At 36.8% G+C, this 14,197-nt stretch overlaps 1 protein-coding gene across 1 annotated transcript in view; it reads right to left on the reverse strand.

The window, feature by feature from the left end:
- LOC124259130 (fibroblast growth factor receptor-like 1) overlaps window positions 1–14,197 on the reverse strand; it is a 35,768-nt gene that overhangs the window by 6,818 nt on the left and 14,753 nt on the right. Inside the window, 3 exon segments of the mRNA XM_046693228.1 lie at window positions 44–322; window positions 633–710; window positions 11,446–11,721. Coding sequence (XP_046549184.1) covers window positions 44–322; window positions 633–710; window positions 11,446–11,721 — 633 coding nt within the window.

Consider the following 14,197-nt stretch of genomic DNA (forward strand, 5'->3'; position numbering starts at 1 on the left):
GTAATTAAGGTTGTGGAAGATAGGTTTTGTGTTTTTAACTCACCTATCACTTCGATGGAGTATGTATAATTAATTGAACCGAGTCTGTTCGTTACAACACAGGTGTATTTCCCAGTGTCTACTTCCTTCATATCATGTAGTTTCAGTATCCACATAGGATGGGAATGTTCGTTGTCTTCGATTGGCTGGCCGCCATCTTTGAACCACTGTACATGTGGGCGTGGGTTACCGCGGGCTCTGCACTTTAACCTGGCCGAACTTCCCACTGGACGTAACAGGACCTTATGTTTCATCTTGTTCTCATCAATAAAGGTTGGTGCAGCTGAAATAATAACATTAATGATAATAATAATTATAATATTAACAATACAAGTACTAGTAGTAACAGTCATCATCATCATCGTCATCATCATCATCATCGTCGTCGTCGTCGTCGTCATCATCATCATCATCATCATCATCATCATCATCGCAGCAGCAACAGTAGTAACATAGCAGTTTTATTATTTTCCTCAAAATATGTGAATTCATAACAATTTCAATTCAGCATATGAAAATTAGTTAATGTACTGTCACAGAATTCAGCTTGTGAAACTAAATATAATTTGTGTCATGCTGTCACCAGAACATACCTCCTGCTTTTCTTAAATCTTCATCAGGTGACTGCAAGTATTCGTTGTCATTTTCTTTCACAATTCCTTTTTCCTCATCTGTAAACAAGAGATATGTCATAAATACCTAATATCATATGCTAAAGATTTTATTTCTAAAATGATTTATTTTTCATGCGTCACAACTAAACCTTTCATAAACTATCTACATTTTCCAACTATAACCTATAAATTCTTTCTAAAACAGCATCTCCAATATCAGGTTTGAATGTTTGACCTTATCAAAGCCAAACTGAAGCATGCGATCTTGTGTTATTACAGTGGTGTCAATTGTTTAGCCAACATGGCTGCCTTACACAAAATGGCTACTGGAACACTACTTAGGTGACAACTGTGTCTGACATAGGAAAGCTTTAAACGCAGGCCTGTAATCAGTGGTGAGGATAATATTATAGTACCCAAACAGGTTATCATGATATCAGGTTTGGGCGACGAAATGGAATGTGGGCTCATAAGGGTGGTGATTTAACATTCTAGCATTAGTTATATATTTCATTTTGAAAATTGTCGGCATGAGAGAGTAGATCAACATCAGTAAAAAAAAGTTCAACACAGCAAACTGTCATTGTTTCAGTATAACGAGCAAAAACACAGAAATGCTGATCATCAATCTTCCACAACATATTAATAATGGAAATTTACCTGATTCTGAACAATATTGAAAATCTTAAAGACACCAGCACAATGAGTCATAGAAATTTAAGACCTCGCCTGAATCAGCCAGCCAATCAATGTACATGAATCGGAGACTTAAATATCAACTACAAATCAAAGAATGTGACCAATCGCTGACCCCATTGCAAAGCTAAGGCTGTTGATACAGGAGCCGCTACACAACTGAAATGATTTTGGGATTTCACACGCATTTAGAAAGGCGTACGCTTAGTCAGTGATAATTGTATCAAATCGACTACTCGCCACATCCCTATTAGCTTGGACTCGCAGCCTCACTCTGACCGTTCTCAAGTTTGATCAATGACTGCTGTACCAAACTATCTTTACATGCTCCCAGTGCATAAATGTGCGTTTCAGCAAGGGGATGTGTACGGGAACATAGTTGTCTCTAGGAAGATAGGATGACACAATTATGGATAGAATTTGGATGGGATTTGCATGGTAGATTACTGTAACTGGCTTTCACGATGATGAATCATTCGGATGGAAGATTTGCCTCATTGTGTTGACGTACCAAATTGTCATTGATCAAACTGCCAGAAATTCAGCCGCATGGTTTTATAATCTCAGAGGACCTCTTGTAAATCCATTTCAAAACTCAGCAAATCGGCAACTTGAGGAATATTTTTGATGCAAACCCATTTATTCTGCCTCATGAATTTAATATTTGCACATATAATACCATCAAGAATAGTTGTGCATATGAACCAGTAGGAAAGAATATCATTCATCTGTGTATATTTGACATTTGCAAATAAGTCTTTTTAAATCAGAGCTATCAGTTTATAATGGTGTTTAATGTTTCTTTCTGCTCTGATAGATGTTAATTATGAAGTGAGATTTCAATTTAAATTCTTACAAAACTTGTATTTTTGTGAGCAGTTTTTACATTAACACCTCCAGGAAACTTATGAAAACAACTGTTAAAATTTCATAACTAACCAAAAATAAACTATTATTCTTGACAAATCAATACAATTTAGTACCCATTTATTCATAATGAATACACTCCCTTTTTAGACGGACATGTTTCATGAAGGTTACAAATATCTGAGGAATTATAATTGCCTAAATAGACCCCAGTGATACGCCTTTACAGCAAGAAACGTATACAATCCTGAATAGAAAACCCCTTACTCTTCTTTTGTGAGGTAGGAAAAAGCAGCTCAAATAATCTTCCCTCAGACACGGCTGTATTATTTCACCATAAATGGATTTTCTTTTTTACTCTGTCCGTCCGAGTCTATCATTTCGGGGTATAACAATCCTTGCTTTGAAGTATCAGTGTTGTGAAGGCTTAGGTGTTACGAGGCTATGTGCGGCATATACGCTTCAGCGATTCAAATGAGTATGGTTATCAAAAGACCCCGGTCTTGGAGATAATACACAATCTCCTAAACTTACAGACTTCTACGCTCGTCTAAACCCAGTAACTCAGCACCTATAGCAAGGAGAATGAAATTGCCATGCAGAGAGATCACTGATGCTTGTGCTATGGTACCCTATACCTGAGACACCATGGAAACGTAGAGCTTTCTATCTTGGTTATGTTGTTGTAACCAGCAGTTGCAATAACTTATGAAATTACTTTAAAAAGCTAATCGTATCATAGCCATCTGTTCTCTTCAGATGCAGATGTCTTTTTCAAACACTCTGATGGGATATAAATAGGAGCTAATATATAGCTTTATGAGTTCAAAAAATATTTTTATAAAATTCTAGACTGATTAATAAATTTGAGGAAATATATTGTTTCTAGTTGATTCTTCTTGAAAACTGAGCATAAATGTGGCTTGTAATTATAAAGAAATATATGGCTTGTTTTTTTGTGTCATCCATGGTATTTGAACAGAATTAACCACATTATCAAATTTCACCCAATTTATTTATATATTTTTCATTTATTTTTTATCAAGCAGGCTAGATACACTTATCATCCAAGGCAATGAATAAAACAACATATTAAACCGTCCACAGGTACGACTCCGGCAGCTGTATCAGGAAAATGTATTGCGGGGTTAGACTTTCAGGCAAGGGGATTTCCAGTGCACGATTAGATTGTTATGAGAGGCGAGTTGTGATGGCAATAGCAGAGCGCCATCTGTGGTAAAACAGAGTAAACAGGGGAGAGACGGAGTAAAACAAACAGCGCCATTGCTTATACTAAACTTATCTAAAGGTAGGGTTGTTGTAATAGCCTGTTAACACACACGAGGTTAAACTACTAACAATCATATTAAACTATCAGCATATTTCTAGGATGATAAAAACCTTTTGTGAGTTTTTTAAATTTTTATTTAGAATATCTGGGATTTTTGTGAAGAGTTAAACTATTTTTATGTTTTTAAAATATTTTTTTATCTCAGAAAAGATATTTTGACAAATTATTAGATAAATTGGTTACTTGACCCCATCATCAATGAATCAAATGTCAGCAGCTCCCATCACAGCAAAAACTTGACATAAAATGTCGGCAATTGTTTTGTACATGACACTGAAATGATAACAACTCTGTCATCAAGATTGGATGATGACCCATTACAACAGGAAAATGACATTATATTAATTTAAACAGACTAAGGTCACCAGGAAATAAAAAATCTAGACCTGGACACAAAGAGAACTCAACAAAAGCTGTAAACACAAATGACGGCCCAAGGCATGGGGCAGATAAGAAGTGGCACTTTTCACATATTTTTTTCAGGGATGCAAATCCAATGACTGGCAGAGAACCAAGCCTAGAAAGGCACTTCAGGGGATTGTTTTACATCTAGGGGATACATTTCCACAATAACATTTATTCTCCCATTTGAATATCACATCTGTTCAGTGATTACTCAATCACAAACCATAGCTCTCTCATTACAGTTCACTTACTCACTCACTCGTATTCACACCAAATAAAGAACCTTTGTTCGTGTGCCAGGACCCAAACCTTTTTTCACAAGTTGGTTGGGTGATCCTACATCTGTTTGGGTTATTGGGAAATGAGTTCCCACAACTGCCATTTTATTCCAACTTACACTTCAAATCAATAATCATGTTTACTTATACCATGTCTGAGAAGATTTATCAGAGGTCCCTTTTGATACTTTTCCACAAATAGATCCCGAAATTGTCAACATTGACATATGTTCCAAGGGGATATCAATAGGTTTACCACCATTAAATCTGAATAAAACCCACCAATAATAGCCTGTATCCGTGTTAGAAAACCTTTACAAGTATTGAAATTACAATCACGACAAGAGGCTCAAGTCACTACAAAACCACGATTCACTGTACCCATCTGCTCTCTCAATGACATCTGAATACATTGGACAGAAAATTGCTTTTTCATACAGCCAGAGTGGAACACTGTATCTCTATCATTGCAGGAAGACTCAAGTGAACCTATTTACTCCACAGCCAGTCTCCTTGTTCCTATTGTTGCAGCCTAGAAAGGCACGGGCTGGCTTAAATTCATGGGGTACGAAGGGCAATGGCACAATACAATTCGCCCATACTTCCACCAGATGTGAAAAGGCAAAAGGAAAAGGAGAGAGAAATTGGGTATTCTGTGGGTCCAAGCCAATCTCCAGCGAGAAAGGCTTTAAAGTTTGTGTCATGAAGTACAGGGAATTACGACCCATAACACACTGCCTGTTACGAGTTATATCCACCACCACTACCAGCCCCATGTACAGTAGTGTATCTAGGTTCTGCCATCCTGACACTGTGGGAACCCAGGCCCTCGTAAATCATACCAACAAGTGCGGCTGATAAAACAGTCAGAAGTCGGCTGTTTGATGGAAGAAAAATGTTAATAAGAGTTATGTTGACACCAGCTTGAACCAAAATAATGCTCAAGTCAGTCCCCACTGCTGCAGCTTCTGTGTAAAGCTGTCAAAGATAGGAGAATATGTAGATACATTACCTTACAGCAGGTTATATGGAATAATGTATGTCATAACAAGCTTATATATACCCACCAAGACAAAACTGGATGAGCATACATTTTTTTTTTAGAACATGTGGCGTCGTCTTGGGGCCAAGTAAATTGAAATATTTTTGGAAGAAGGAGTTTAAGTGCAAACTAGATACAAAGACTCTATCTTGGTGAGTGAGTTGACTTTATCACCCAAATCCCTCATCATGTTGCCCTAAACATCAGGTAAGAGCTTGGGACATTCTAATTTATTGCACTGACATGTTTTCACATAACCTTATTTCCCAGACGGTTACCATGGCTACTATTTAACAAATCTAGTATTCCCAGTGTCAAAATTGTGAATAAATTGATTTAATCATGACATTTAATCATATTTATTGGGCACCAACTACACGAAATCTAATAGTTTCTCCTGTCTGACATTCTACTAATATCCAGCAACATTTAGTTGCGCTGTAATAACATTGTTTTCTCCCCGACATGACAGTAGTGCCTTAGTGTAATCTGCTTATCTGGCAACAACTTGAACATCCTAATCTGGCCATTGTTTACAGGTTTATCACATGTGAGACAATACTTTTTCCCACGCAAACTTATCTTAAATTTCATCGTTATCACAGTCAAAACTGATACCAAAGTCAGGTGACTCGGACTGGCCAATTACAGATGAGGATTTTCATCACTCAAGTTGCGATAACCAATATTCAGGCCAAGGCTCATAAGACACAATTCACATGGCGACACTGTGGCAGGGAAGGATCTGTCACATGACTCACCCTTGTCAGCATGACACACTGCGCTACATGTACTATGTTCATAGGGAGATATCTTATCACACTCACATGTTGTCACTCATGAATTACTTAAGTAATTTACCATCTCTAAAATATTAAAACAATATCAACAATTTTTATGATAAGTGAAAAAATAGTGGTCATGTATCTAATAGAAATGATCCAAATGCATGACAATTTATTATAACAAATAGTTCTGAACAATCATTACAGTACTTAGTAATAAGCTTACCTGGCAGGTGAGTGATTGACAGCTGTCAATCAAATGTCACATGCCATGGTGTGAATGATGTATCATTTATCTACACTGTTGTACTCTAGGCTACTCTGATGTAAACAACAAGGAGGGTACATTCTGCTTGTGAATCATGATTAGCTGGTGGTTGTACCTAAAAAAATCTGTATTTCTTGACACATTTTAAAATGTGTTATCTATCATGAAAAATTGAGAAAAAAGATTTTTCATCCTAAACCTATTTTATGACCATATTTACTGCTTGTCACACCCATAAACATTTTCCACTGAAACATACACAAATATCACTTCACAATTTATGCACTAACACTTAAACCTTACCCTATATAAAACCCCAAACAAATAAATTTTTCCACTATTTTTTTTCCATCTACAGTGTCTTCATAAGTCCCCATTTGCCAAGAATTCCTAACCAGGAAAGAAGGGAAGTTCATGAATACTCCTAATGGCCTGTTAATTGACGAGAATTTCACACTTTATGACTCTACAAATAAACACTGGTGATATATAAGCAGTTGGGGTCTGATTTAGCACTTGCTATTTTGTGAAGATTGCCCCCTTTCACGCCAGTAGGCCTTGCATGTTGACTCAACCCAATACGACTAGTGCAAGTCCCATATTGAAGTTGGTCTCTTGTCGCTCTACACTTTTATAACAATTAAAACCATTTAAGACAAAATGAAAGAAACGCACTTAGGTTTGCCATCCTTTAATGCACGTCCATTATTGGACAGCTGAAATTTGGGGTTGGTTTTCAAGAAATATGGATTTTGTCCAAGGAGGGATTTATAGAATGGAAAGCCATTTCACGTACGATCAAGAAAACTTTGTAGACCTAGAGATTAGTTGTGCAATTTTTTAAAAGGTAATTGATTTTTTAAAGCTTCAGCGAATAACTATGATGCCTATCTGCCGGAAAATGGCAGATGTTTGTAAAATAGACGTCAACTATCATCCACTCGTGACAGTGGTCATTCGTGTTATTTCTTCAGCTATTAACCAGGCAACTGTCTTCCAGTCAGAATTGTTTAATTTGGAACGGTTTAATAGAAAGAAAATAACAAGGCAGTTGTCTCAAGAATTGAATATGGGGCCCCAGCAATTGGAATCATCTAAGATGGGTTGTATGTTGAAACTTTCTCACCAATTAAGTCAACTGATCTGCCCTCTGGGCTATGAAGCATGACAGAGATATTTGGATAACCCCTTAATCAAAGAAAGCTAGAAAATTGGCCACCCAGCAAGTGAATAAAGGCTTGTTTAGCCCTGATGGTAAGACATTGGATGCTGGAAGGAATTTGTCGAAAAAATTAGATTTATGAAATAATTAAACATCTCACTCACTTATCAAACTGTTAAATTATATAAATATTACATCTAACAAAATTGTCAGCTTTTTAATAATTAAATTCAAAGAAGAATTTTTTTTCACATTTCAAACGTTTGAGCGAATGTATCCAAATACAAAACACATTTCTTTGTGTGTGTTAAGTTTCTTATTATCATTTTATTTAGGGCAAAAGAGTTTATTTGAAGGTACAATGTTGTTGAACAAGTGAATTTGGTCAATGATTATGACACTGTAACTTAGGTGTAATGTTGAACATATTTCATGCAGTTTACCCTTCAACATAGTGAATGCATGAATGCATGCATGCATGCATACAAGAAATAACATGACATGGCATCTCAATATTCAAATTTCACAAAGTGCACATCCCTCCAGACAAACGCTACCGTGGCGACGGAATAATTGAGAATTCACATCTGTTTCCTCATCATTGCAACCTAACTTTTTCAAAATCGGAAATTTAATCAGGCAAAACTTCCTACTCCTTCAATGGTTAATTTCCTGGACATAGTTTTTTATTAGCAGCTAAAAGTTGCCTTGAAGAAACATAGTTAGATTAATTCAAAGAAATGTTGATTGAAATATCTCTCGTTCATCTTGCTGTTAGAACTAAAATAAATTTGACCTACTTAAAGCATCAAAGTTTGCTAGTTGAAGAGCAGCCAGGTCTGTACTTAACTAAATATTGAACATTCAAAATTGTAATTATAGTTCCTCTTAGGATATTACCTAAATGAACAAATGCCTCCTATTCGTAGTTTAGTTTTAATTAAAAAGACAGCATGCATGATTTATACACTGAAACAAATCAGGAACTAGCTGGACATAAATCATAAGCAGGGAATTCCTGTGACAACTTGACATATACGGCTGGTTGACAGTCCGAGCTCGTAAAACGGTGGCAACGGCAGGTACTGGCATATTAAGATCATGATTCATCATACATCAGATAGAGTCATTACCAACTTCCTTTCCTGACCTTCACCAAGGAGCAGACAACTCGTAATTTATTTAATACAAATTAATTTGTGATCTTAAAACACCTATCAAATAGGCCACCATGCTTAGTGATTTGATCTGATAAATGAAGGTGAGTTTTACTTGATAAATCAACATGGACTTAACAGAGAGTGTAAAGGAGAAAATGAGTAGTGATTTGACTTGAGAAATTGTGATTTATGTGACAAGGTTGATATAGAAAGTGCACAGATAGTGATAGGATATACAGGTCAAGAGAAATACCCTGGCCTGCGCTATAAACAGCCTCTAAAGCCTCTCTGACAAGTTGAACTCAGAAGCAAGCACCTGCACCTGTGACAACCTAACCCGAGGGAGATTTTATTCCAGCTGATAAAATTAATAATAAATAATTAATGGAATAAATTGTTCCACTGTGTGGTTTTTCTGAATGATCATAAAGCTGCTGTTTGTATTCAAGTATCATAGTGAGTTAATAAATTTATGAATTCAGGAATTCCTAAAAACATATCTAACATGCTGCAAGGATCAAAAATGGATTTACCATAGAGCTTTGAAAATGAATCTACACATACACATAGTGGTGACAGATGATATTCCTTTCTCAGGAAGCTTATAGATTGTTATAAATTCTTGGTCATATTTACCTACAATCTATTGCATAACTTGACATAATCATCACACAGAAGCAGCCCTCAACATCCCAACACAATCCTCTCCACTGAAAGCCATAATGGATGTTTTCACAGAAAATTCCTTGTCAGATTTTAGCCTTTGTCGGTGTTAGGGGTCAAGGGTCACATGACTTTGTCACTGGGCAAAGCCATTACCAGTCTGGTCAAACACAAACATGGTGACCAAGTACACTCAGATAGAGGCTGTTATGCAAGAAAAGGGGCTTGTTTGGGTCCTAATCAAATGGATCGTGTATGTTAGTTTGTAAAGAGGATTTCAAACCACTACGTGGAGTGGTGGCCAAACACTTGCCAAACACTTTTGCCCGAGTGGACATCTATGCTAGGGATTTCCTAAAGGGCCGACATACCACATCCTTCATGTTCAAATACCTAACACTGTTCTAATTCATTACTAAAACCGTGGAGAATAGGCAAAATAATGCAAATGTATTCAACTTTCAAGGATCATTCTGTTTGAGTGAAAAAAAGAGCTACGGCATATTTGTAATTCCATGCTACTCTAGCATTATGGGAATGTTTCTACCAACTGAACTTTTCTGTGTGAGACATAACTGAGTCCATGTAGATCATACTCTGCTGCAAACAGACTGCACTTGTCATTGCAATATTTCCTCCTTAAATCCTTAATACATCATTTCGTGTACATTGCACATGTCAACACACAGAACAATTTTCCATATCAATTTTCATGGCAAGTCATAAATAGATTATCAAGTTGTCATATATTCCAGCTGGTTTTTACAGAGTCGATTTCATTCCACAACTTTCAAAGCGATGCATCTGCAGTTTTTGTTTAAAAACTCCCAAATGGAATCTTCGAATCGACTCACATTACTTATTAATCACGCCCAATATAGTATTTCAATTCTCCTTGAAACTGGTGTGTACACATACGTATCTATATATCTACTTTCAAAAGCAGTAAATCAATAATGCCCTGACCTTTTATATTGTATTCCTAAAACCTGTTTGTTATTTAGAAGCATACTAAAAAATTCATGGACCTTGAAGTCTCCAATGTGGCAATGTTGGAGCGGAATGTGTACCGGTCCCACCCAACCATGGCAACGACCTTCTTTAATTAATCATGCAATTATATGTGTCAGACCTGCTGATGATTATGTTACTAATGAAGACCCTGATCCTGGTCGGTCACAGTTGGTATGTAAATCAGCCAGCAGGTGGCAGTAGCACCATGGTGGCCTCATACACGTATGTAGAAAAATAGTGAGAATAAGGTCGACCTGTTCTGGCTCAGGGCAACTACCGTAGTTGTAAACATTAGATCTTAACCATGCTGCACAAATAACTTCACGTTTATATCAGGTAAAATGTAGCATTGACCTTGGTAGAAGGGGACATTGTACAGTGATTGTAATGACATGTACTGTTCTAGATTATTAAAGTAATTTTAACAGCCAATTCCGGAGCTGGGCTATACTATCTAGCTAAACAGGCTTGTGAAATAAAGATAAGTTTGTTTTCTACTACAATCTATGACATAAACAGCTAGTCTCAGATGAGGACAAGTTAGATCATCAATGGCACAATCCATTTAACTCACTGATTGAGTTTAGTTTTACGCCGTTTTAACAATATTCCAGCAATATCACGGCGGGGGACACCAGAAATGGGCTTCACACATTGTGCCCATGTGGGGAATCGAACCCGGGTCTTCAGCGTGACGAGCCAACGCTTTAACCACTAGGCTACCCGGCCGCCCCTACAATCCATTTAAAGGCACATTGAAGGGCCTGTTTTGATTATGCGTCATTTGGAAAACAGGTGGGTAGGTAGATTTTTTCCTTCAACAAAACCCTGCATCTCTTATGGAGAATCACCAACTTGTTAGCAGACTTTGGAATTATTTTGTGTGAAACTCTTCCGTTTACTGCCAACAGTGAAATCATAGAAACCAACTGTGCCTCTCAGCCATGTGGTCTTAGCGCAAATGTGATCGTAACTCCCATGCTTACAAAGACTTACAACAATTACAGCACTGCGATCGTTTGGTTGAATGGGGTCCTGCACCTTAAATCCATCAGTCTGGACCAGACAATTGTTTAGGCTAGCTTGACTTCTGGTACTTACCAACAACAATTAGTGTGTAGTTTATGTTGATATGTCCGAAGCCGTTTGTTGCTTTACACAGGTAATTTCCAGCATCGTTCATTTGTACTTCTTTTATCCGGAGCTGTCCATCGGGGGTCACCTTGAAGCGCGTCTCTCCTGGAGGGATGTTCTTGCCGTCCTTCTTCCACTGGGTTAGTGGCAGTGGGTCTGCCTCCACCGGACACTCAAGGCGTGTGTTCTTACCAAGCTTTGCTATATGTCGCTGGTATGTATTCCCAGATATCTTGGGGGGACCTGTAACAAACATAAAACTGTTAACTACGATCTCATAATATACAACTTACAATCAACACATGTTGTCGTGGCATCATACAACTGTACAGTGAGTGAGTGAGTTCCACTTTTAGGAATATTCCAGCAATATAATGGCAGGGGCACCAAAAATGGGCTTCACACATTATACCCATGTGGGGAAATTGAACTTGGGTGTTTGGTGTGACGAGCAAACGCTTTAACCACTAGGCTACCCCACTGCCTGAACAGAGATAAAAACAAACTATATATCTTATCTACATAAGTTATATAATTTATATTATAAAAGTATATGACTAACTGACAATGAAAGAACACTGAGTGAAAAAAGTGCAAAGTGCAAAAAATAGGTGGTTTAAAAAATATAGGATATTTACATAAAATTTTACGGTCAGTCTTCATTACCAAGAAAGTCTCCTAAAAATAGTTCTGTTCTCTAACTTGTATACAATGTATAACTACAAATTACTTTCACATTCTGCAGCACCTATCTGAAATAATGGCAAGGCACATATATGCAAAATGTCTCACTGACATAATGAATAATCATGACATCTTAAACCCTATCAAGGGAAGGACTCAATATGTTAATAGTAGTGTTGTACAGCTAATCTGAAAACAAATGAGTCAAGAAACTACTTGCATGACAACTAGTTCTAGGGCCATAGTTGTTAATAGTACTTGTAGAACAACTACCAAAGAGTTGAATTTGTGTACCATGTTACAATAATGGTGTCTCATTCTGTTTTAGCATTGTAATGTTTTCACGTTATCGTTAAATTCACTGCCAATAACGAAATGGTACACATTAGTAGCATATTTATCTCAAAATATTCTCAAACCAGATTTTCATCCCCAAACCTCCTTGACTATATTACTTATATATTACAGGTTCCTGCACAGACTTTAGTACACAATATGAGTACTCTCTAATTACCATATACATACCACATACATATAGTTAATGCCATACAATTCTCAAAAATCATTTTTCCATCACAAAACTCATTGACAATGATTAGTTCTAAGGAAACATATATCTGAGGACTGGCGTGCACAATATGAGTACAATATAATTACATGCTAATGGTACATTTATCTCAAAATACTCTCAAAGCATTTTCCCATCCCAAAACTCATTAAAGAGATTAGTTTTGAGGAAAGCATTCTGCATAGACTGCCGCATACAATATGAGTGCGACTGGCATGTTCAAATGAAGTCGACACCTTTGCACTACGCTCCACAAAACTCAGACAAAAATACCATATTATATTTCAGTGTTTCTGATCAACGTTTCAGTCCCAAGGTGGGAACCCTTCTCATAAATTGCAAAAGGGGATTAAGTCTATTGTACAGATTTCTCTCTCAATTCATTCAGATAAAGGACTGTGGCAACAATAGGGAATATGCAGGTTAATATGTTCAGAAATCTTGCTGCAGTTTCATAAAGAGTTCAGGGCATGAAGTTTGAACAAAGCTGCCACAGTATATATTAAGTCTGGCCATTTCTATAAACGAACGAAAAGGTCAAGCTCATTCATTTTCTTGTGACCCACCTTCACAATGCGAAACATATTCTAACCATTTGGGGAAGGTTTTTGTGACTGCCGGAAACTCCTACAAATTTGATCCATATGATCACTAAAGACAACAGTTTATGTTTGAGACATGACATCAATACTAATTTCCTAATCATAAATATTTTATATGAATTCTATTTCAGAGCAGTCTGAGGATATAGTATTGTGACACTTCATATCCTATGACACAGATCGTACATCCCTTCATTGTGTCAGTGGTGATCACTTCTTCCGTCCTGGTAATATTTCTGGCTGTAATTTCATAAGTGAAACTTGGTGGAATCCTCCAATCATGGCAAGGCAATCTCCTGTACTTATCACGCCTGTTTAATACACTATCGACTAGGATGGTTACATGGGAAGGATGTTCAAAACGTCAAGGTCATTCGGCCGATGAGCATTCAATACTTAATGCTTATTACTCGATTACTTACAAATTACTTCCTTGCTAACAGGCATCTTCTTAATAATGAATAAATGTCAACAGGTCAATTAATTAATCTTAGCAGATATGACGGTAGATTATGTATTTTTCAGATACTTCTGTGTACAGAATTTTATTTGGATGTAGATGTATTTGAATTCACTGATACCTGCTTGATTTTTTCTACGAGGACCAGACAATCCAGTGATGGTGAGCAACGATGATTCAAGTTATGACATGCAAGCAACAAAGTCACCTGACTACCTGATTCATGAAGGTGTCTTTTATAACATACATTGATTGGATAGACCAATCCTAGTCCAGTATTCCCAAGGAACCAGCTTACAATCCTGGAACAATGCATCCAGGCATTGGTACATTATGATACACTAGAATAAAAACACTTGCATATTTTTTAGGACAATTTGTAAATAATTGATAATTTTGCATCAT

This window comes from Haliotis rubra, unplaced genomic scaffold, assembly GCF_003918875.1.
Source record: "Haliotis rubra isolate DU_JTF1 unplaced genomic scaffold, ASM391887v1 Scf118, whole genome shotgun sequence".
Classification (NCBI taxonomy): domain Eukaryota; kingdom Metazoa; phylum Mollusca; class Gastropoda; order Lepetellida; family Haliotidae; genus Haliotis; species Haliotis rubra.